This window comes from Zeus faber, assembly GCF_960531495.2.
Source record: "Zeus faber genome assembly, chromosome: 13".
NCBI classification, from domain to species: Eukaryota; Metazoa; Chordata; class Actinopteri; order Zeiformes; family Zeidae; genus Zeus; species Zeus faber.
The window spans coordinates 26,024,200-26,049,199 of record NC_137198.1 but is presented as its reverse complement, the minus strand read 5'-3'; the positions used below and the strand labels follow the sequence as shown (position 1 = coordinate 26,049,199).

General features: G+C 45.2%; 2 protein-coding genes across 3 annotated transcripts in view; one reads left to right on the top strand and one right to left on the bottom strand.

The window, feature by feature from the left end:
• fbxo33 (F-box protein 33) overlaps positions 1-7,795 on the top strand; it is a gene marked incomplete at both ends in the record, with an annotated part of 7,838 nt that extends 43 nt beyond the window's left edge. The window contains 6 exons of the mRNA XM_080012280.1: positions 1-397; positions 4,683-4,793; positions 5,667-5,827; positions 6,498-6,706; positions 7,156-7,453; positions 7,530-7,795. The exon at positions 1-397 is cut by the window's left edge and continues 43 nt beyond it. Of these exons, the coding sequence (XP_079868406.1) occupies positions 1-397; positions 4,683-4,793; positions 5,667-5,827; positions 6,498-6,706; positions 7,156-7,453; positions 7,530-7,795 (1,442 nt within the window). The remainder of the gene's footprint in view (positions 398-4,682; positions 4,794-5,666; positions 5,828-6,497; positions 6,707-7,155; positions 7,454-7,529) is intronic.
• Positions 7,796-15,529: 7,734 nt separating this feature from the next.
• The window catches only part of mia2 (MIA SH3 domain ER export factor 2), a 17,916-nt gene continuing 8,445 nt past the window's right edge, over positions 15,530-25,000 (bottom strand). For both annotated transcript variants that reach the window (XM_080011761.1, XM_080011760.1), the window contains exons 16-23: positions 24,978-25,000; positions 22,776-22,861; positions 22,517-22,630; positions 21,312-21,452; positions 19,084-19,242; positions 18,133-18,179; positions 17,673-17,847; positions 15,530-16,684 (exon numbers count right to left, since the gene is read on the bottom strand). The exon at positions 24,978-25,000 is cut by the window's right edge and continues 45 nt beyond it. In XM_080011761.1, the coding sequence (XP_079867887.1) occupies positions 16,491-16,684; positions 17,673-17,847; positions 18,133-18,179; positions 19,084-19,242; positions 21,312-21,452; positions 22,517-22,630; positions 22,776-22,861; positions 24,978-25,000 (939 nt within the window). In that variant the 3' untranslated portion in view covers positions 15,530-16,490. The remainder of the gene's footprint in view (positions 16,685-17,672; positions 17,848-18,132; positions 18,180-19,083; positions 19,243-21,311; positions 21,453-22,516; positions 22,631-22,775; positions 22,862-24,977) is intronic.

The window sequence follows — 25,000 nt, the reverse complement described above, 5'->3', positions numbered from 1 at the left end:
AGCTGATCGTCCACATCTTCTCCTTCCTGTCCGACCGCGACAAGCTGCGGGCCTCGGCCGTGTGCTCCCGCTGGAGGGAGTGTCTCTTCTACCCCGCCCTGTGGACAGAGCTCAAGCTCCGGATAGGGGGCGGCTGCTGCGACGACGGCGGCTCCGGCCCCGGCTCCGAGGAGACCCCGAGGCTGGAGTTCCTCATGCGGAAGTTCGGCTCCTTCGTGCGGGAGCTGCAGCTGGAGCTCGCCCCGCTCGACGGATACCTCGGGCCGCTCCGCCGCGACTCGTCTTCTCCGGCCGGGGCGGAGCACGCCGACCCGCCGAGCTCCGAGCGATGGAAGGACGCCATGGCCGCCTATCTGGATCAGGTGCTGTGCGTTCTGAGCAGCATCCGAAACAACAGGTGCATATCTATGGATATATTCTACAAAATGGATATTTTTAAGGATACCTGATATTTTTTTCATGGCATCAGAACTGCGCGAGAACATAATTCCCCGTATGTTATTTAATTTAATGTAATTTACCGAGTGCGTCGTTATAGCCAGAGCCCACACCGACACGGTTACGTAATGTCAGCGGTACGCTGCAGTGTACGTCTTTACTTCTGTTGAAATTCATAAAATAACCCCCCTCTGTGTAAAAAAAAAAAAAAATGTTAAAAATATATTTATATATCATCAAACGTACATATAAATACACCCCACAAAAAAATAGAACATAAATACATTTTTAGTAGTCGCCTTTCGCCTTGTGTATTTAGATTGAATTAACGTTTATTTTCCCACACACATAAAATACACACATGACCACATCACACATGTTGCTACGAAAAAAAAAGACAAGACATAGGGAAACAACTTAAAAAAAAAAAAAAAGAGGTTTTAACTGCAACATTTTATTTTATTTTTGTATTTCATTTGAGGTCGTATTCCTCACTTTTTATTTTTTAAACTTACTGCATCTGCAATGGCAGATGCAGTAAGTTTTTTTTTTTCCTACGCTTGGTTTTTACAGCAGCGACAACAATGCGCGCTGTGACTTGCTGATATCAGCATGTACTTTTGGTCCGTCATAGCGTTTCATTAACCACACCATTGGTGTATGGGAAAAAAATAAAATCTAAACTGTCTACATGTTTTGATTTTGAAAGGTTCATCGATCTTTGACTTTTTATTTCTTTTCTTTTCTTTTTTTTTTTTTTTTTTGTTGCTCCCCCATCACACCCCCTCATTCTTTCTCATTGTCCACCTTGCACTTCCAGAGCTGTCCAGATCATGCCCTCGTTCTGTTAAACTGAATGAAGAGCACAACTATTGAGGGGACGCTCACTCACTGAATTAGTGTCCTGGGTTTTTGGACTGGTACTGGGCTTGACTGAACTTTGATCTCAGAACGGGATTTAACCGGTCCATCATTGTTCGTGGTGGAAAGTCTCTAAATGTCGAAAAACATGCTTAGATTAGGGGTGTGTGGGATGGCCTACAATTGCTTTCACGATATAATAATGTGTCTTGAAACGATACATATCGGGGTGTTACATTTTTCGCACAGTTTCAATCGTTTTTTTTTTTTCAATACTTTAAAAGTGCGACATTCTGGGCCAGTAACGATTCATCTGGTGTTATTGCTGTTATTGATTCCGTATAAGTCAGCTACTGCTTTATAGGGCATAACGGGAAACTGGAAATAAACTTCTTCAAATAAAGCTTCTAAGGTAAATATGTTCGATGTAACGTTTCACCACAGGCTTTACTCATCATAAGGACAACAAATGGCTCATGACTCATGTAGCAAAGCACTTTCTGTTCCCGGGCTCTGATCCTTCTCCGAACTTATCAGTGAGGCGCCATCTTCTCTTCTTCAAACATTTTCTTCCATTTTTTTGGATCCTGTCTTACGAATTTCTGCATTTATTCATTCATCTTTGATTACCATCTTTGTGTACTGTTTATACCGCCCACCCCTAATCTAGATATTATTCATCCCATTGCATTGAAGTCTCTATTCATCGTCATGTGTCCTTTTGTCTAAGCCATGAAACCAGTTTTGCCTCTTTTATATATACATAGTGGCTGTATGCACATTGTAAATTAAACTTCTTTAATAGTGCAGCCCCCTCATTGTAGAGGAAATAAGACACCAAATGGGTTTTGGGTGCGCTCTCTCTCGCATGTTTGCACTTTATGCATCCTCCAGGATGCATATAAATACTCTGTGTTAAATGTTGGGCGTACCGCTGGGCTTTCGGGAGCATGACTGCAAATGGAAATGGCTTCTATGTGCTCGTCGGTGGACAGACACGAGCCCTGTCAACCAAAACCTGTTAATGGAGCTCCATCTGCTTTCAGGCTGCATTCAATTAGAATGGAAGCGAACGACATGGGTCACAAGATTCGCCTGTTTTATGGCCTGACTTTTCAAAGCACAAGTCCTGTCTACATGATGGATACTGCGCCAGCCTTGTTTTCTAATTCTTCCTTTCCAGATACCACAGGACACTTTCAGAGGTCTTGTGGAGTCCATGCCTCGACGGGTCAGAGCTGTTTTGGCAGCATGAGTGGGAGCTACACAATATTAGTGGTTATAGCTGGTGGTCTAATGTTGTGGCTGATCGGTGTGTTGCATTTAGCAGTTCTCTAGTCTATTTCGCTGATAGGGTGGTTTCCTCCTTTGTGAGGTCACGCTAGCAGATATTTGTCGTCCACAATTTACATTGTGTGCAATGTCCCGAGGCCCAGAGGTCTTCGCTCAGTGAGTGTCTCATGACTCTGCGTGCATGCGTGTGTGTACAATAAAACAGGTATGCTGCCTGCGGTGCTGGTAGCCTTGAGCTTGACAATGTTGACACGATGGCTGGACTACAGTAAAACTAGGCTCACAGCTAATTGCCTCATTGTGAGGCTGTGGGCTCGCTCAGCTCCTTCAAACAAATAAATAAACGGGATATGTTCAAATAGGCGTTGGAAGATGTTTGCCGGAATGGGCGCCAGAGTCAATATCCCAAAAACCAATGGAAAAAGGTGGTTAATCTTCCATTTTAAATTCTCTGAAAGATGAACAACGGATGCTTCGCTGATCCCCGTGGCTCGTTTTTCAAGTTTTATGCTTGTTTCTGTCACGGGTACATTCTCAAGGATCATGGAGAGGTTTATTGCCGGGGCTTATCAGCTCACGTTGAAACTTTTTCAAAACTGGCCACCTGATGGGAATTTTATTAATTTCTTTGCTATGTTGTGTACATGCATGACAAACTCCTTCCTATGTCATAATGCGAACCATGACCATATAAACTTGTGTGTGTAACAGTATATCTAAATCGATGTAATCACATAAACATATATGAACACACCTCATATATCCTCAGTCACATATCTTTATTGCAGCACAGTGTTAGTTTCCACACACTCCAAACATTGGAGTATAGTCACTGCTATCGTGTTTTCGGCCTCCCCACGATGCAGCTGCAAGAGCAGAAACAACACTTCATTGTCCTCTGCGCATCACAGAGTTTACCTTATCTTGAACATGTATGAATGTGACGCCAAATTGACCATATACTCTCTGACTCCCTGAAAATAAACTGTTGATCCCAGGGAGCTGCTCTAAAGCACATCTCTGATCCGACCCTTGTACAACCGGCCCTTGTACAAGATAATAAATTAACTTTGAGACCAAGAACTTTTTACTCTTCATTGTTTATTAGAAACAGGGCATTCAGCAAAATATTTTTTCTAACACCACCTCAGAATAGGGCTGCACAATTAATCATATATTAAATCGCAATGTCGATATTGGCCTTCACAATTAGTTGATCGTGGATGTGGGACTTTTTTATTTAAATTATTATTATTATTTTTTTTACATTTGCCCGCTATCTGCGTCGCCTCAACGTCCGGTTTACAGAATATATTGCGCTAATGATATGCCAGCGCAAACACGCCCATAAAGTTTTGCTGCTCAGTGCAATTTGCCCTTGTTTTGCGTCTTATCGCAATTATCCATGTGGAAAAGTAAATAATCTGCGCATCCTTGCGGCAGCGGGAGTCCGCTGCAGGTTCCGTGGAGCGTGCACACACAGGCACGCAGAGCGGAGATGCCGGTTGGAGTCTCCATTTATGTCACTGCTCTACACTTGCCTGTTTCACGAATTATCAGTCTAAAATAAATATAAAACAAAGTAATTGTCACACAGTAGTTATTTTGAGGGGGGGGCGGGGTGTAAATGTTTGGGATATATTATTTTTATTTTGATAAAATTCAATTTATATCTAGCCTAAGAAGACTGAATTCATGTGAAGAAAGTCTATTTTGATTCAAAGATTTGTATATTTGAGTTCATTTATTTCAAGTTTTTTTTAAGAAATACCTTATTAATTGTGATGGCAGTTTTCTGTTGATTTATTTATTTATATATATATATATATATATATATGCAAAAAAAAGTATTGTGTTCCACAAAATGGATGAATAATCGTGATAAATAATCATGGTCACAATATTGAGCAAAATAATCGCGATTATCATTTTAGCCATAATGGTGCAGCCCTGCCCCAGAAGCAGATGCCTGTTTTGAGTCCCTTCTGATCAAGTTTATCTCAATCATCCATATCCTCCGAGGTGGTAGATGTCACTCCAGAACCACAGTCCTGCTCCCTTATCTTATCTGAAATCCTCTCCTCTCACAGAAACCTCCAGAAGCTCAGTCTGTACGGTGACACCTGTGTCCTGCAAGAGGAAGGCCTCTTGGACAGCTCCCACCTGGAGCAGATCAACCAAGGGGACAAGAATATCAAAGAGTAAGTCCACCTCACGTACAAACGCTTTGACTGTTTTACCCTTAAAAAGTTTCATATCTTATGTTCAATTTAACACATTAAAAGAAGGGTTAGATGGTCTCGGATTTAAAGTTATGAGGTTTTGATTTCAACTGAAGCATTTTCTCTAATGTATCCATGCATTTCTCATCAAAATGAGGCAAGTTCTTCTGCATCAGAGTCAACGTTTCTAATGTTAAAAAACTCTAAGCCAACTGCTGAACCTCATAGTTTCCTGCTCGAGTTTTCCAACCCAACTCATTTTAGACATAACTTGTCATACCTCCCTCTAGAGAGTAATCATTGTACTTATCTGTCCGAAGTTCTCTGGGGGGGGGGCAATGGTTCGATTTGCTCCAGTTCCTAATCACTTATCTTGCTATTTGACATAAAGGAAATAGTTATATTAACAGTTCATAGAAATCATCAATCTCATAACCTACCCTATCCCTACCTAATACTGACCTCTACCCAGCACCAAATACCTAGTACATCATTTTATGCCGTATAGAGTAATAGAGATGTTTTGTTGCAAAACCAATCTTACATTTTGTTACAATTTGTCTTTACAAGGTCTCAAAAAGTATTGAATTCAACTCTTTGATATTTACACCCTGTAACAGAGTGCTCACACTGGAGGCTCAAAGGATAAACATTTATTTACCATTAAACTTGAAACGTCACATTGGTAGTCACTTGTTCTTTCACCTTGGAATTTTTTTTTTCTCATTTATTTAATTTACAGTGAAGTTGTACATTTTTATTTTTATTTTTATTTTTTTTGAACCAGGGATCTTTGATGCTCGCTCGGCTATCTTGGCAGTTGAACTGTACTTCTTTCTCCACACCTATTAGGATTCAGCAGCTCTTCATGGAGTTGCTGTCGAATGGCAGGCAGCTGCGGTGGCTCTCCTGCAGCTTCATGCTGGGGCTGGTGACTCCCTGCTCGCTGGCTTATCTGTCAAACCCCTCAGCCGAGAGCCTGCAGCACCTCAGCCTTCTGGATCATCAGCTGGGTACGTGTGTGTGTGTGTGTGTGTGTGTGTGTGTGTGTGTGTGTGTGTGTGTGTGTGTGTGTGTGTGTGTGTGTGTGTGTGTGTGTGTGTGTGTGTGTGTGTGTGTGTGTGTGTGTTCACTAGCATTGGAAGTGGAGTGTGTGTGTGATTTCACTAGCATTGGATGTGGCGATCAATACAACAGTTCACACATCATAAATGAGAGCGCGCGTCATGCAAATACAGCAAGGTGTCTTGTCGCAAGTACAGGATTTTGTCCAACTCAATCAAATAACGATTTTAGCAAGCATTTATTTTTCTGTTTTTAGTGCTCCAGACGACCCTACCGCACTGTCTTTTGTTTGTGTGTTGAATTATCTGAAAAGTGTCTCAAGTTGATGGTGGTCGCAAAAAAAAAAAAAGTGTGTGAGATTTTAGTGAAATCCGGGTTTTGAATCTGGGTTTTTTGGTCTGTTTAAAAAATAAATAAATAAAAAATTGCCCTTCATTAACCACAGCGATGTAGAATGAATAGCAGCGTAATTTAAATCTTTGCTTAAAATTTTTCAAAATAATCAATTGCAGCTCTAGGCTGTTTTGTTTCAAAGGCGAGATCTTGTTGTCTTGTAATTGGTAGTTGCTATACTATATATTCTCATTCGCTTGCTCACTCACTCTGACTCTCTCACAGCCCCGCTCATCTCTCCCACCGAGCTGGGCCGACTGTCGGCCCTGCGCTCTCTGTCCCTGGACTTCTCCGACCTGACCTCAGAGATGTGCGGCCTGCTGGCCTCGCCGCGCCGCACCCCCCTGCACCGCCTCTCCCTGCTGCTCAACGGCGCTGCCCTGGAGTTCAAGCCCCTGGAGGGCACAGCCACAGACGACGACTGGAAAGCCCTGGTAAGGCAGTGTGTTTTTAAAAAAAACACTTCTTAAAAAGAAAAGAAAAAAACGGAATAGCTGCGATGCTGATTTTTGACCCTTTGGAGACGGGGTTTTCACTATAACTTCTTGCTGCCTTCCAAAAAACCTGCCAATAGCCCAGATTCTGAACTTCCTCCAAACAATCGATACCGTGCTTAAGTTTGGAGGCAGAACTGTCCCAGAGCTTTAATCACATGAGTTCGATGTCATTTTTGTAAAAACCTTTGCCCGAAGAGCCTATAAAACAACATTTTGTATCTTTGAATCCTTTTCTGAATCTGCAATGTTTGGGTGCTTTTCAGTAAAGATTAGTGAATATCTAAAGACCTTTTTATTTTTGTTTCGTCAAATACAGTATATTTTTGGCTGTTGGGATCTATGGAGTGAGATTCTCGAATGAGACTCAGAACCCCCCTCTCCCCCAGGTCCGCGTGAGCTCCAACCTGCGCGTCTACATCATGGCCCTGGAGGTGGACAGCAGCGAGCTGCTGCGCGTGCTGAAGCCCAGCATGCCGCTGGAGCGCCTGCACCTGGACAGCTACAGCACGCTGGTGACGGACGCAGCGCTGGAGCTGATCTCGCAGCAGTACAACAAGACGCTCACACACTTCCTGCTGCTGAGGGACGACGCCCACTTCCCCGACCTCAGCGTCAACCGCAACGAGGACCCGCTGGTGCTGCTGGCGTGGCGCTGCACGCAGTTGGTCGTGCTGGTCATACACGGTGAGCACTGACCCCATCCCCCTGCACGGATCCCTAGTCCGTCCGTCCCCCGTTCTAAGCTCTCGTCTCTGTCCAGGCTACACTGTGTGGTCCCACAACCTGGTGGCCGTCTCCCGGCTGCGGGGCTCCAGCCTGCGGGTCCTGGCTGTGTCCGAGGAGAGCATCGACTTTGACCCCGACCAGTCCATGTACGTGGAGGGTGACCCGGTCCACAACCTGGTGAAGGAAGTGTCCCTGGGCCTGGGCCGCGTCTGGCACCCCTGCCTGGACTCCAACCTGGTCCTGCCCGAGCCCACCCAGCACTTCCACCGTGAGACACGCACCTTCAGCACCGGCATGTAGTCGGGAGTCCGGGAGGAGGGGGTAGTCCATCCGCCCGCACGCAGCACCCAACACAACAACGAGGGGGGGGGCAGGCAAACATCGTCTAACCTGGGGACCTAAATTGGGCTTAATTTAAAACAAATAACAACAAAAAAAAAACTGGATCTTAAAACCGGGCTTTGAACTACATTGATGTGAAGTGCTTTGACCTGAATTTATTTTATTTTATTTCATTATTTCCTTTTTTCCATATTATTATTATTATTATTATTATTATTATTATTATTATTATTATTATTATAAACCTTATAGACCATTGCTAGTAACACTGGTTTTTGAAAAGCATTTTTTTTTTCTCCATGTTTCGCTGCCTTCTCTGGTCAACATCTGGTCTCGTATGATCTGGTGTGGTCTAGTCTCGCAACACGCATTCACAAATTCTTGTATTTATTTTTTTTAACTTGTTTTTTCCCTCCTTCCCTGCTCGTTTATTCGAGTGATGATTTTTATATATATATATATATATATATATATATATATATATATATATATATATATATATATATATATATATATATAAATTTCATGCTATGCTTATCCACCAGCCTGAATAGGGTCTGTGTATATTTATATTCCACTATATTAACATCCTGCTCTCACCTTAAACAGAACAGGAACACCGCTCAAGCGACTGGTCGGCGGAGGGAAATTGGGGAGGGAGGGAGGGAAATTGGGGAGGGAGGGAGGGAGCGGTAGTTGGAGTTATAAAAGTATTTAGATTTATTTTATTTTTTCAGTTTTTTGTTTTTTTTATATATATCTTGGTGTGTTGGTCTCTCTGTCTGTCCCTCTTTCTGCCTGCCAACTGCAAACTTTATCGATCAAGCTTCCTTTGGTGAGTCCAACCTTGTTTACCCTCTGCAGGGTTCCTTGGGACGGCGCTCGTAGCCGCCGACACTTCTGTAGTAATTTCTTGTCGGGTGGTAGTGATTTTTAGCCTTTCCCCGCACTCTTGGCTGGTTGGCTGTGTGGACTTGGAGCCCGGTCTCCCGACCACGGAACAGAGAGACCAGCTTATGTCCACTTCTTTCTTCTGCCACCACGTCCCTGCTCCAAGTAGTTCCGTAGCTTGTGTGGTGTGTATACAGTTGAAAGCGTTGTTTTTTGTTGTTTTTTTGGATCCCATGTTTTGATGGATATCTTCCTGACTGACTGGAATACACAGATCAGTCGCACTAAAACGTTGTTCGTCGTCGTGTATCACAGGTTAGCCCGTTGCTTTCATTTGTTTTTTTTTTTTTTGTTTGGTTGGTTTTTTTTTACTGCCGTGCCACCAGTCGTTCTGGACATAAACACGCGACCACCTTCCCTTCTCCCAGCGAACAAGGGAAACGCACTGAAGACCGTCAATCGAAAGCCATTTAGCGGGACTCGTGATGGAACTTTGCTCTGCTTGAAGAGGTTTGACGTACGTTTAAAAAAAATATATATATAAAATATTTAATGAATGAATACAAACGATTCAGTTTCCGGCTCGAACGGCCGGAGGCGTTACCTAGCAGCAAGCCGCCTGCCTCGCTTGGTCAATGCCACTGATTAATGCTCACGGGGCTTGGACGCAACGCTGCAGCCAGCACAGCAGTTCTCCACTCCGAGGCCCTGCCGGAGGAAAATCTCCTGGTGTTGAAGCCATTGATTTGGTTTGGCGTCCCACGTGTACTGTCAACACTTGATCGTTCCAGAAAGACGGCGAAGTACAACCAGGCCCAACCTCTTTATTTTTGTATTATTATTATTATTATTGGTTGTGGTCTATTAGACTCAAAGTCCACTCTGTTGTTCTCAGGTAGGCTTTCAACCTCACAACAATCCAGCGTGGCGGTGGTGATAGTGAGGGTGAGTTTTCTTTTTTTTTGGGGGGGGGGGTAAAAATAATGATAATAATAACTTTTTATTTTTGATTGCTTTTCCCATAAGTCACAGTTGCCTTGGAGACAGCCCGAGTTGATGATGATGATGATAATGATGATGGTGTTATTTTCGCCATATTTTGCCCCCCCGCCCCTCCCGGGCAGCGAACCCTAGTCGTACATTTGTTTTCAAAGATTAAGGTTGACGAAGAGTTGGAAAGGCATCACCAAGCTGCTCGTCACGCGTGTTATCATTTCTGGTAAAGTGTAGCTGCTGCGGGGGCTGTGAAAGTCGTTAACAATCACTACTGTTGAAAGTAGGATGACCACGCCCCGCTTGGCCTGATTCAATCAGCTTGTCGCCATTTTTACTGTTTTTGTATTGTTTTTGTTTTGATCGGCCCGGTGGCCACTATCTGGATTTGCGGTTCAGGGGAACACCGGCGATTTTAACGGATCCGCCACGATCTGGGGTGATGTCTGCTGTGGATGGTTCCTGTACGGCTGTTCCTCCGATGCTCCTGCGCCATGACTGCCCCAAGGGAACATCTCGACCACGGAGCTAGTGGCCTTCGATCGAACAACGTGTCTCGTACTGTAGGGCCGGTTAAATGCCGCTGACAAAGGAAACCAGTTACTTACGTGGCCAGTGTGTTGTGCTGTCTGTGCCATGCCAGTGTTACAGAACGACACGGTTCATATCAATGTCCGTGGCTTGCTAGGCGATTGATTTTTATCTTTTTTTTTTTTAATTTTGTGGAACGCATGCCAGAGCTTTGTCGTCCGGCTCCCAGCGCAGGACAGAAGTTGGCAGAACATCTTCACTGTCACACAGTGGTTTAGCTGTGGTTGTGGTCCCGACCTGATAATCCATGGGCCTTGGGTAACAACTCAGGAATAATGCACTTTGGTACCAAGCGTCTCTTCAGGTGGCTTTTCAGCGGCTTCACGCGGAGCCCAACGCACACATGCACATCGAAGGGGGGAAAGTACTACACTATATACAGGCTTGACGTCTCCTTCAGTTCTTTCGCCTGTCATCCCTCTGTTTTTAAGAGGCCATCTTTGTCGGCCTGTGCCGGTGGAAGTGTTGGAGCTGTTTTTAAAATACTGTCTTTATCGTGTATCGTTGGCCTGCTAACGGAAGCTAAGAGGGAGAGAACCCCTCCACGAATGTAAGTGAAGCTAGCTAGTCCGCTGTGCGGAACACCATTTTAAACCAAGACCTTGTGTGACAAAGGTTCCCCACCTTACTCTCTCTCACTCTCTGCACACTCCTCCTCTGCTTGATATCGGCATCCGTACACCATCGGTTCCCCAACAAGGTCGTGGGAGGGGCCGTACACAGCTTCCGTAGCCAGTCAGAGTTTTCCAGTTGTAAGCACTGCAGTTGTTGTTGTTGTTGTTGTTGTTAAGAATGACAGCAGGCACAAATGGTTTCAAATCGTGAAGCCCGTCGCTGGTGCCAATTGTCTTTGGGGAACTTAAAGTCCAGGTTGAGCTTTGGATACCAGGAAGAAGAGGAGACAGCCGACGTGGCAGCAAGATGTAACATCCACTGATAAACTGACTCGCTTAGATAAAAAGAGCCGGTAGGCGCCATTAGCTTTGGAACGATGCCGTGCGTCTTGTGCTTGTTGTGAGAGTGTGGCCGTTTTCCCAAGTCGCCGATTTTGTCGTGATGACCGTTGCTGCCATGGTAGTCTGTCGAACGCCGTTTTTTGGAGCGGCGACCTAAGGAGCCCACGGGGGTTTGGCCGAGAAGAACACGGCGGCATCCCTCGAGAGCGGGCCCTCTTGTTTTTGTCAACACCGTTCTCACATTAGCAGGAAGCAGAAACGGGATTGATTCATTCTCAGGGTTCTACCACGTTCTTTCTTTATTGTTTGAAGATGAAGAAGAAAGAGTAGGTGAAGGGAGTAACGATAGATCAGGCCTCGGTGTGTAAATCTAAATGCGTTTTTACCAGCAGCCATTGGATCTACTGTCTTTCCTCCATAGGTGGTGTTTTTTTTTTGTTTTTTTTTTAACTGGCCAAAGACCACAGTGGACCAACTGCAATCACAGACACATGTCTACACACACACACACACACACACACACACACACACACACACACACACACACACACACACACAGGTACAGGCAGCACCAGTATTCTACACGACTCCATCTTTGCACCAACGACTCAGGTGCTGCCCGATTAGTTTTATCCGGTGTGTTGTCATCCACGACGTCGCCGTCCAAATCTGCTCCTTGAGTTGGAAGGAAACGTTTCACGTTTGTTTCACAACTCCATGATGGTTCTTGACGAGCGAGCGAGGGCGAAGGGCGTCCGTCCGTCCCCCATCTCTCCCCACCCCCTCTTGACTCCACTTCGACCAAATGTAAATAAAAACAAAAGCAGAGTTCGGCCGTCGGCTTAAACTAAAGCCTGAAATCTGGGCAAAAAACTGTGGATGGACCAAATAAGGCGTTTTGAGGCAGAAGGGTGTGTTCATCAGCAGGAACTCTAGAAAGCAGGATAAGCACAGTGGCCTCGGGTGCCGTTGGGGGATTGGGGGATTTGGAGTGGGGGGGGCTCATATCAAGGGCAGTGTGGCCCAAATGAATCCTGCCTTTTGAGAGGACAGGACAAGCGCTGGGTCGTCGAGAGAGGCAAGCCAACGCCGCCAGAGACACAACATTCCACGTGGATATTGGAGGGGATTGGGTCGACCAGGAGACGCAGTCCTCCGACGTGTGACCTACACGTGTGCACAACAAATCAAAGATCATATATAAAGAGGTTTCTTTTCCTTTTTTAAGAAAATAATTTGCTGTTTTCTTTAACGCTTTAAAGGATCACAGAGGCGAGCCTGTGCTGGGCTCAGAGGACAGGGAGGGTCCGGGGACGCTTTAGGGACAGCGTCCATCCAATTACGCTCAGAAGTTAAATAGAGCGTGGGGCAAAATAGAGGAACTAAACCATGAGATGATGGAGCTGTCTATAAATTGGCCTCGGCGATTCACCTCGAAGGTAAACGATGGGGTCAACCTGTTCAACGGCGCTCAGTTGAATTCCCTGTGCTCGGTTGTACGCGCACGGAAGGCAAACACTCGTGTGCGGGCACCCAACAGCGGCTCCCGACCGGTTTTGCACACCGTGGGCGGGCGTGGCTTTTTCACAACAACAACAGCAGCGGCGAGAGAGATTTGTTTTTCTGATTCTGGGCACTTTATATGCATTTGCAATCCACGCAGCTCTCTCTGAGAGGACTAGGCCGGCGTGGGTGGGTGGGTGGAGGTTGGAGTTCGGTGAAGCGTAACAACGCATGACGCCATGCTGTGTGTGTGATCACATGCCAAAGCACGTGTTCACCACAGACCTTTTCTTCCACGAAGATGCGCTTGTCTTGCGGGTGGTCCCAGAACCGTTTATCTTAGGAAGATGCGCTCTCAGGTGGTTTGACGATGCTGCGATTGCCGCGGCTGAGCTCATCAAAGGCCTCGGCCCCACGTGGCTCTGGACCAGCCCGACCGAGATAAGACGGGGAGGCTGGCGGAGGTCACTTTTCGTTCCAATGGGTTTCGGTGAATGTTTCTCACAGGCTCTCCTCATCAGCGGGCTGAGATTCCAGAAGAGTGAGTGAGTGTGTGTGTCTAATTTCTAACTTGGCCGTCCTGGTCCGCTCTGAAGCCAAATGTCACGGCATTTGGGAAAATAAAAATGTCCCGTTTGGTATGTCTCGGCCCCCGAACTCATAGGACTGACCCTGAAGACGTGATCTCCGGTGAGCTACAGAAAACTTGTAGCCGTGGCTGTGCTGCTGCCACGTTCAGAGGGAAGGAATCTGCCAACGGGCCTTGGTGTGTGTGTGTGTGTGTGTGTGTGTGTGTGTGTGTGTGTGTGTGTGTGTGTGTGTGTGTGTGTGTGTGTGTGTGTGTGTGTGTGTGTGTGTGTGTGTGTGGTGTAGCAGGTCTGCCCTCGGTTTTCTGAAACGGAGCGATAGCAGAGCGGCGGCGGCTACTGCTGCTGGCGGCTCCACCAGCGAAGCGGCAGGTGACTTATCTCTGCGTCAGCCCAGCCGCCTTCCGTCTGGATTTTAACTGCGAGATGAAGTCGTTTTTAAAAGAGCCAAATCCTCCTGATGGGCCAGGCAGGCCGGCCCGCCGCCCACCTAAGTCTCACAAAACTATGCAAGAGAAAGGAGGAATCTGCAACTCTTGTTCACTTTCAGATTCTCTCTTTGTTTCCCCTCTCGCCATATCGCTCAGTGGAAACGACCTTGTGAGAACTTGCACCGCCAAAAACACTCGGCGTTATGAGGCTGATTACGATCCCATGACAATGGTTTATTGATGTATTGTTGTATGGCGTTTTTTTTTTGTTTTTTTTGTCAAAGATGGTTAGGTCCTGGTCTGCCGGTCCAGCGAAACAGCAGGGGTGACGGAGGGGCTTCACTCTTGGTCTCTGTGAGACTGGCTCAGACGGCCCCAGTTAAAAAGATAATCGTGGTACGAATGTTGTGCATTTGATTCGTAAAACCGGGGACAGTTTGCAATAACAGCGGTCTTTCCTTGGGTGGCCACAATAGGGGGCACAAGCAGTGCTGACTGGAGCCAGGCTGCATCTTTAGAGAAAAGAAAAAAAACAAAAAAACGAAACGGGAAGAAGTAGAAAACTATATAAAGAAAACAAATATGTGCTGTATGAGATAAAAAAATATATATATATATCTATATCTATATATATCTATATCTCATACAGTGAATATTTGTTTGACGATATCAACGAGGCGTTGCCGTGGTTCAACTCTTATGCAACTTCTGAACGTATGAACTATGTTACGAAGTTAGTTTTGTTTTCTTTTGTTTTTGCTTCCGCCCCAGACCCCAAAAAAATGGTTTTACCCTTTGTAAATGTCGAATATTCGGAACGTTGCGTTTTCGTGTGTGCGTGTTTCGAAGTGATCGCATTGCGGGCGGCAAGTTTTTACTCATGGGGGAAGAGAAGCTGACTTTTCCCACCAAAACGCAGCCAGACAGGATTTCAAACACAGCATTGGAAAAATGTATTGAGCCGTTTAAACAAACAACAAAAATCCAAACGACACAATACGGGAGGAGTCTAGTTATTAACCGCCACTTCCATCCAAAAAGTAACAAATCACCCGCCTCCCTAATCCACCACAAATGGGTTGTGCTCCATTCCTCTCACCCGGGCAGCTCAGGAAAAGGGCCGCCAACGTTCACAAGGCGGCGTAGCAACGTCGCACCCGTCCCCCTCATCGGATTCTCACCCGTTCTACTCCCGATACGATTAGTTTGTTGTTTTTTTGCCCAGGTTTTGAAAACCGTCTGGACTGTGAACTTTGGCTCAGTCTATACAGTTTTTTGTTTTTCTTTCTTTTTTTATTGTAGAGGATAAAATGGTGTTGATCCATGGTTCTGTTGGGGAGAGAGAGAGAGAGAGAGAGGGTGGGGTGGGTGGTAAAAAAAAAAAAGTAAATGAAATAAGATCGCTACACCTCTTGACTAACAGCTGGTGTACACTTGGGAGGGTGGGATCAATTTGCCGAATGTTGATTTGAATCGATGTTGAATGATTGCTTCCCTTTTAATCAGTGAATAAAAGCATAAAACCTTGAGTCTGCCGTCTGTGATTGTTTATTGGGATTGGGATTGAGATTCTTTCCATGTTTTTAATCCACGGACATGTTTACGCCCAGAGCTGGGACATCAGTCAGGAAGTGAACCCCGTGACAATTCCGAATTTGCCATTTCATCCGGTTTGGAATTGCACTCCGATCTCATTTTTTATTCCTTAAAGATGCACTGACAGTTGAACGGAGCCATCTGTCATTTCAATAAGGGGTCTTTTATTATCACTTTTTACAGAAAAATTCAAAATTAATTTCATCCCCCTCCAAGAAGCCCTTTTTCAAGTCAGTCCATTTAGTTCAATGTGATTTTTTCCATTTCTCCAACCATTGTTGACTTTGAATGGTAAATGCTACGCCGTGTGATCTCCTGGCCAAATCCCAACAAGTCAGCGATTTCTTCTCGTGGAACAAGGTTGTGGTCACTGGCTTCGCAGGCCTTTAATGGAGAATTTGGCAGAAAGCTCAGAATCTCATTTCAGTCAAAAAAAAAAACCTCACAACTAATAATTGTATTTTGGAAGAATAAGAAAGGTCTGTTTAAAAAAAAAAAAATCTGAGTAGTTTTCAAACTGCTTCAATCTATTATTCAGCAAGAGTAGATGGTTTCATTTTGAAATGGCTGAAAAGAATCGCCGTGCTTCTCCATTATTATATTCACACATCCACAGTATTTCTACATATAAAACACATGAAGAGGAGATAAATGCAGGGGATGTTCTCACACCCAAAACTTTAAATACAAACAAAGTGAGAGTGTATGTGTTCACACAACTTCCTGCCTGGTAAAGTCCCAAACAAAGTAGTTCCTGAGCTCCCCTCCCCTTTACCATCACCATGGCAACCCACGGGGGGGCTGGGGGATGAAGGGTGGCAAACAACAAAACGGAAGGGGGGGGCAGACAAGCTGCTTCCTCAAGAAACTTAAAGAATTCTATTCCACCAACTTGACTTCAGAAGAATGACTCAAAATGTGACCCCCGCCTCCCGCCTAAAAAAGTAACTTGAATCCGACGTTTCAGAATAAAAAAAAAATTCCGTCCAGACCTTCCATTCCAACGTTTAATACTTCAACCAATTAATGACCCCAAAAAATAAACACATTTTTGGGGACAACCAAAATGTAAATAAAAACAAACAAACAAAAAAAAGCGGGAGGCTCAGATGACGTCGTGGGGCGAGGGCCCCGGGTCGCGGGACAGTTGGCCGTGCGGGGGGAGAGGCGGACGCAGGGTTGGGGGGTAGGAGGAGGAGGGCAGGCCAGGGTGAGGAGGATGAGGAAGAGGGGGTCCGCCGAGAGGCAAGCGAGGGGGGAACATCATCCCCGGGTGAGGAGGCGGCGGGGCGGCCCACACTGGAGAGAGAACAGCAGTTAAAAGTTAGATTCATTAACAATATGGAATCTTATATAAATATCTGAATCTGACTGAATCCGTGTTACAATATTATCACATTGAACTATTTCTATCTAGCTATCTATTTTCTGTTATTTGTATTATTTTGGCTTTTTGTAAATATTTGACTTTTTTTTTTTTTTTAATCTATTTTATTTGATGATTATTTTTGTTAAGCTTTTTTCCTTCTAAATGCTAATTATCAGTAGTGAAGACCAGAACAAACTCCTAGTAAACTGTATGTAAATGTACCTGGCAAATAAAGCAGTTTCTGATTCTAAACTACAGGGTAAAGTACATTGGGTGGGTGATCAATATCAAATATCAATATTTTTTGACAAATACCTAATACATTTAAATTACATTTAGTCATTTAGCAGACGCTTTTATCCAAAGCGACTTACAATTATTCAAACACCGACGGACGCAGCCATCAGGAGCAATTAGGGGTTAAGTGTCTTGCTCAAGGACACTGCAGCATGCTAGCAGGAGGAGCCTGGGATCGAACCAGCAACCTTTAGATTACTAGACCACCAGCTCTACCTCCTGAGCTACCACCACCCTTATACTTAGGATATGTTGGTCTTGAAAACCTTATTTATAATTTAATTACCTAATTATTACAATATTACGATGGCCTACGATGACTACCTAAATTTTGTCTCGTATCACGATATCGATATATCGATGTATGGCCGAGCCCTATCACGGACTAACAGCGGTTCTTAAAACACATAATTCTTCAAATGCAAATAATTCGTTTTTACGTTGTACTACAATATGTCTTAATCTATGAATCTTAATCTCTTGACGACAACAACGCTGAGGTTACAAACAATAATATTGAATTTGGTATTCTGGATGTGTATTGGGTTTCAAAATGCAGAGTTATATTTACGTGAATTCATCCCGATCTGACACCCAAAGTGTCAGATCGTGCGTACTTACTGGGCATCATGGGGGGCCCGCCCGGTCCCCTGAGGGGGTAGAAGTCGGGAGGAGACAGGGGTCTGTGCGGGGGCCGGTGGGGGAAGGGCCCGTCTGCCGGGCCCATGGGAGGGGGGCCGTCCCCCATCCGGCACTCGGCGTCTGGGGCGGGAGGCTTCAGGTCTCCAGGACCAGGCTGATGAGAGAGAGGAAGAGGGTGGAGTGAGTAGTTCCCAAAAAATGAATTAAATGAAATAAGATAACATAACATAAAAATAAAATAAGAAATAAGAATAAAATATAAATAAATAATAATAATAACAATTTAATAAATCATTAATTTCCATTAAATTAAACTAACCTGAAAATGTTCATTGCAACTGGTTTTAAAAAAAAATGTTATCACAGTATTTCATAGCTGATACTTATTGCGCAATTAAGTGACGGGGCGCACACACACAAGTGCGCACGCACTCCTCACCTCCTGGTGGTCAGGATCTGCAGGCCCCAGGCTGTTGTATGGCGGCTCTGCGGGGACAAAAGAAAGAAAAAACACTTTTGAGTCACTTGACGGGGTTTAGTCAAACGTGGCACATGTACAGAATACAGGCGGAGAGAGAACGCACGCACGCACACCAGACGTTCTCAGTGTTAACTGCAGCTGCTTGTTCGACTGCCCGGCCACACCAAGAGCTCAGTCACGGCTGGATTAGAACTCTGTAAGACTATTACAGTACATTAGCCGGTCAGCTGCCATTCATTCACATGAAACCGGAAAATATTACGCACTCTGGTCGAGTTTTATCTCTCGCTAATTCAAACCCGGCACAAATAGGCATTGGATAAGTGCCAACGCTGCAGCAGAGGGGAGCTAGGAAACCAGCCAATGTTCCAACGTCCCAGGTACCTAAGGCACATCGGCAATTACTAAAATCGGTTCGATAATTAACTTCCACCAAGCGGGGAAGTCTTTTATGACGACTCGCGTTGCCAGGCGACGCAAAACCTTTGTGTTGTCATCCATCAGAGATATTTATTTTCGATTTTTCCAGTAGAGGCTCAAGTACAAGGGTGTTTACCTGCTCTCTATACAAAGAAGGAGAAGCTTTATTTTATCTACAGCGGTGAAGTAGACTTGGTTTCTTTTTGGGGTCTAGCGGATCATTGGCACTGAGCTGCTGCACAAAGGAGGGACATTACACGTTTATTTGATTAAGTCATTTGGTCTGGTTATTGGTTAGCGTTAATAGCCGACTTGGAGCTTTTGGTCCCGTGGTGTCATTAGCCTGAGTGTGTGAGTGTGTGAGTGTGTGTGTGTATGTGCGTGTGTGTGTGCGTGCGTGCGTGGGAACACAGGCCAGTGTAAAAAATGATAGAGATGAGAGTGAAGAAAAGAAAGACATAATAGTAGATCAAGACAAGACAGACTCACCAGCCTTATCTGCAGCCATTAGGGGTCCAGGAGGACCCGTGGGGGGGAACCCCCTGGGCGGTAGCAGCCCCATGGGCAGGGGCCCGGGTGGTGGGAGATGCGGTGGAAGTAGCAGCGATCTCCTGTACATGGGACCCCCGGGCTCTGGGAACATGTAACCTGAGGGAGAGAGGGAGGAGAAAAAAAAAATGGTGGAGGAAAATGAGAGGCAACATCCGACTGGTTTGTGTCGTCAAGTTCTGCCATGAGCCAGTACTTTTCCAACATTCATAGAATCTCCTCTTCTCTAGTCATTTAGTCGACATTCTAGAAGCTTCTCTCCTCTTCCGGTCAGAAGAGGCCTGGTCTCTTTTACACTTAAAACCATCACAACATAAAAAATACAACATAAAATATATTTCCCTTGCCATTTATACAACATAAAAAATATATTCACAAAATAAAAATAAAAGGCTGGACACTTTATTTTTCAAAAGACCTTAAACTGTCCTGCCAAAGAGCGACATCTTCGTTACCTGCTACACCAGTATATGACCGGAGAGACCGTTAAGCGAAATGAGAACATGGTGGCGAAAAAACAACTCTGGAATCCAACGGCCCCGAACTGCGAGTTATTACGATGTAGTCAGATGTACGATGTACACAAAGGTAGCCTTAGCTGGCGTGATGCAGCAGCAGGTCTTGAGATGGTCACTTCATAACCTCTGTGTCACTCTTTCTTTAATTTGAAATAGTCCTTACAGACTTTGAAATTATTGTATTTTAACAAAAACTATCGTGTAATACTGAAACGCCCTGGGAAGGGGTCAGGATACCACACTGAAGGGCAAAACTATGTCATTGAGCCCCGTTACAAGGCTTTCATGCTTCTGCGATTACACGTGCGTCTGGAATAAGAAGCGTCCCATTGCATCGCGCTATTCAAATATAGCAACAGCAAATATACACGTGACCTTGACTCTGGACCAGGATCGGGCAAAGTAACAGTAACTCTACTGATTGGTGGGTTCACAGCAGATCCAGGATCAGGTACTCCGCTGCATTCTTACACAAGGGATAAGTGAATAGACTGATCTGGAACCAGCACTGGGAAGCTAATTCACCGTTGCTCTCAAACAAATCGAGAAACAAGGTTTTCATGGTGGACAAATTGAAATAATCAAAAGGAACGTTCATTTGGGCTTTTTTGGAATTATTGATCGTATGTCGTACAGTGGTTAAAATGATTGTACAAATACGATAATTAGCGGACTTATGGCAACTGAGTTTTCATACCTGCAGGGGGCACAATATTTAAGGTTGACTGATATATGTATACTATATAATCTATTTAGTCATATATGTTATACTTGTTGGAGAACAATGCACCAACATGCACGTTGTCTAGCCCTGCAGTTGGTGGACAAGCTGCGTATAAGCCGATTCATTCCCACAATGCAGCACACACACACACACACACACACACACACACACACACACACACACACACACACACACACACACACACACACACACACACACACACACACACACACACACACACACACACACACACACACACACCTTATGCTGGTTGTGTGTACAGCTGGGTCATTCCCAACATCTCACACAGGCTCGTGTGTACGAGGGCAGCTTGAGGATATGAAGCGTGTGCTCAGATTGTCTCTCCCAAGAACCGCGATGAAACAACCACCCCCCGATCTAATGCACAGGCGGGGACTGGAGCTGTCACAATTATTACATAACGGCCTGATCGCCATCACTTCAGTGGACAGGGGTGATTTCTTTGAATCGTTTCAAAGTCCACAATTGCATGTTTTCATCCAAATTTGAAAGGAATTTTAAGCAAATGTTGGAAAAATTGCAACAAATAAAGTGACTTTGGTGTGTTTCTATCGGGTGGGTTAGGGCAAAATAACTGTCTAATCATGTTTGTGTTCCAATGTCAATAAATGGCTCTTCATAATTCATAAGGTAGACTTATGTAGACACCAGTATAACCTTTTGCTATGATAGTGGCATACAATAAACAATAAAGACAATTTAATTGTTAATCTTAATTATTTCTGCAAAAATTAAGTATCAACTAAAATTTCATGATCACAGCCCTGTCAGGGACATCAGCTTTCTGCTCTTCCCCTTAGGGAGGCCCACGTATCATTCCTGCACTTCATCTAATGGAATTAATCTTATGGAACCTGTTCTGACACACACACACACACACACACCTGGAGGTCCCAGGAGCCCGGGCGGCGGCCCCCTGCGTTCCCTCTCCCAGGTGGGAGAGATGGAGCCGCTGTCCGAATGAGGACCTCCGCTCCGCTCCATCTCCCGTAGAGCGCCAGGGGGCTCCCCTGGGCCGCGAGGCACTGGGGTAGCGGTGGAAGAGGAGAGGAGAGACGGCAAGGGAATAGGAATGCAATGTGAGTAGATGAGGAAGAGAGAGAGAGAGAGAGAGAGAGAGAGAGAGAGAGAGAGAGAGACAGAGAGAGAGAGACAGAGAGAGAGAGAGACAGAGAGACAGAGACACAATGACTGGCCGGCATATTCCAAATAAAACCAAGTACAGCCCAGTGATCATTGTGTATCCTTGACTACACTTCTCATGGACTGAATTTCACATGGACTTTTCAAGGCATATGTTGTCGCACAGGACGATATGGGAGACTCCATTACCACAATTAAAAGATAAGTTCACATTTTTCCAACCCAGGCTTTTTAAAATGCTGGTTCCCGAGGAAACCAATTGTCACAAATTATGCATTTTATCAGGTTTTTCCTTTGGTTTTATTGACTCTTTTGCAGTTCAGCTCTTTTGGCAATATTCATAAAAGACTAGAAATAGGAAGATGTTCCGCTTCATTTCTCTGTCCCCACAAGAGTAAAGGTGATTCTCTGTAGCCAATATCACATCCTTGTCACAATAAGACTTGTGTGACTATAATGTGTAAAGAGCTCAGCGAGGTTGTGCTGTGAATGGTTATGAATGACAGGAACCAACAAGGCTGGGTTGAAAAAAGCGAACCTATTAGGGATGTCAATAATTAACCGTTTAACCGATAAAAAAAAAAAATTGTGCTTAATGTGAGATTAATGAGTTCTAGACTAGGAAGTCTTGGCAAGTCCGAGACTTTTTTTTAAACCATGACTGAGACTTTTCGGTTAGTCCAGATCAAAAGTTTGGTTTAGTCTACAATTAGGCCTAATGTGCTCCTGCGAAATCGCCCCTGAGAGTGATTTTAATCAGCGAGCCATGTTGGGTGATAAACTTAAAATAAAACAACAGTGTATCGTGCTTCTGCAGTTTACCATCAGAGCCACTCACAGACAGTAGCCAGCTAGCCACTGCCAACATGAACGATGTGTGTATCTGCGTTTCTATGATCTCAGGAGGCTTTCTGTTCTACGGGTACTCAGTTCTTTCGACACATACCTCTGGGAGACAGTCTTGGGGGCGGTCCTTCCATCAGCGTGGGGGGGGACAGGAAAGGTCTGGTTTCCGAGGCGGGCCGGCCCAGGGGGGAGGGGCCGTACTGCGACCTTTCAGCTTGGAGGAAACCGAAAGGTGGAGGTCAGGGGCAGGACGGGACGCCGGGGGGGTTTCGGCCGACGGTTAAATCCCTTCTGACGCATCGGCCAAACACAGAGAATTGTGGGTTTGCTGTGGGCGTGAAGACGACCATTGCGCTTACCTCGGTAAGGCAACGGTCTAGCCAGGCTGTCCAAGGCGTATGGATCTTTATCGATGGCGTCCAGCTTGAACTGCGTGTCCGTCAGCCTGCACGCATCAAGGTAGAACATAAAACACACACATACACGATCAGGGCAAAAGTGCCTTCCTCTGTATGAGCTGCTCTACTAAAAAGAATGGAAGATGATGGAAAGCATATCATGTAAAGTACTTCAAGTAGTAAAATCAACGCAAACACAACAGTAACTACCTATCAATGCAGGTCCAGACTGAGGGTTAAAGATTATGATTGTAACTTAGGCAAAACTCTTGGTTTTAATGTTGCTCAAACATGAATCCCCTTGCGTCCAGCATCCTATTGGTATATGTGGTGACCAGGGGGCGTGATTAAGCCACGGCCTGCGGGTGACGGCGCTGGCTCCTTCCCGCCACAGCACAGCTGTGCCTCTGATGGTTAGACTTGACTGGGAGATCTTTTTTATGTGTTTTCTTGTCTTACAGTGGGGATCACATGGTGCAGGAGACCTGTCCCTGCTGACCAGATCGCGATCAGTCCAGCAGAAGTCACCCGGTGACACCATGCTAAGTGAAAGATGGAGCAGAGCGCATGCAGCGACGCACGGACAAAGCTCATTCACTTGGGAAAAAAGAGGATGTATGTGGATGTAGCACACAAATAAATAAATATGCCTATGATATAAATCCTGAAATAAATAAACAAGGCAATAAATATCTAAATTAGTAATATATAATACATTTGTAAATATACGCCTGACAGAGGTGAGGTGCGCCTGGTCCAATAACCCTAGTCACCCGTTCCATTCCCCATCCCCTTGCTTTATGCAGAATGACGTCATCAGATCCGGCGTAAAAAACACGTCTACTATCTAAGTGGCATTTTTAAGAAGTAAAAAAAAATGAATTTCAGTATAAAAAGACCTGTCTCAGTAGAGAACAGAGGTATTTCAGTTTCTCGTCTTTGCGCCACGGTTCGGCTAAGACTCAAGACTTTTTCTTCCCGAAAAATAAATAATTTTAAAAATATTATTTAATAATATTTTTATATAATATATAATATAACACAATAATATATTCACACATGACCCCATGAAGGAACAGGTCCAGAACATTGCTTGGGAAGACTGTGTGTGAAGGGGCTGGATAGAAGTCGTTTCTGGACTGCTCACATGTGCCACCTGGTGGAGGCTGGTGTACACTACAGCAGGGTACTACAATCTCAGCGCCCATCTCAAAGCCACAGCAATGGGGACTCCTGAATCAAGAAAAATCTGTAGCGGACTATGTACCCCAAGGCGATGCCCTTGTGCACTATTACGTTCAAAGGTTTTGGAACAGGCACTGTTTCAGGTCATCTCCTGAGTCACTCAATTCGGACCAGCATTCACCAGCATTCGCACTCGCCGACCGACCGGTGCTGTACATCAGCCAGAAGCTCTCCGAGCAGGAGTCCAGGTACAGCACCATCGAGAAGGCATGACTCGCCATCAAGTGGGAAGTCGGTGCCCTCCAGTACTACTTCCTGGGGCGCCCTGTCACCCTCTGTTCCGACTACGACCCGCTGCAGTGGCTCCACCACATGAAGGATACCAACGAGCGGATCACCCGTTGGTACCTGGCTCTTCAGTCCTTTAAGTTCGAGGTCATCCTTGGGCCGGGGATGCAGATGGTGTTGGCCAGTGGACTGGCGGCCTGATGGCTCCCCAGTCTAAGTAGTCGGGCGGTGGGGGTATGTGGTAGACGGGGGGTGGGTGGTTAAGCCATGGTCTGCAAGTGACGGTGCTGATTTTTCCCGCCGCGGCACAGCTGTACTGGGTCTGTCTCATCAGCCTCATTAGCACTGATTGGTCCGTCCTGGCTGAGAAAGCTTTCTTATGTGTTCTCTCGTCTCACACAGACCCGGATTCTTGATCATTACAAACATTGCTTTGTGTTCATGTTTTGGCCAGCGAGCCTTTTGTTTACTAGTTTTAATAAAAAAAAAAAAAAACCCCGCTGTGTCGGCAACTCACTGCCCGAAAGTCTCCGTCTCCCTACCTGAACCCGTATCGGTGGGTAGAGTCTCCTACATGTGGTTTCTACTTCAGACTAAAACGGTGCTCTGGGATTCAAATAATCAATAAAGATTAAAATAATAAATATTGCAACCATGTTCTTAATCATTTACAAGTTGTACTGCACATACTTCTGTCTGAGAAGGGCGTTCTC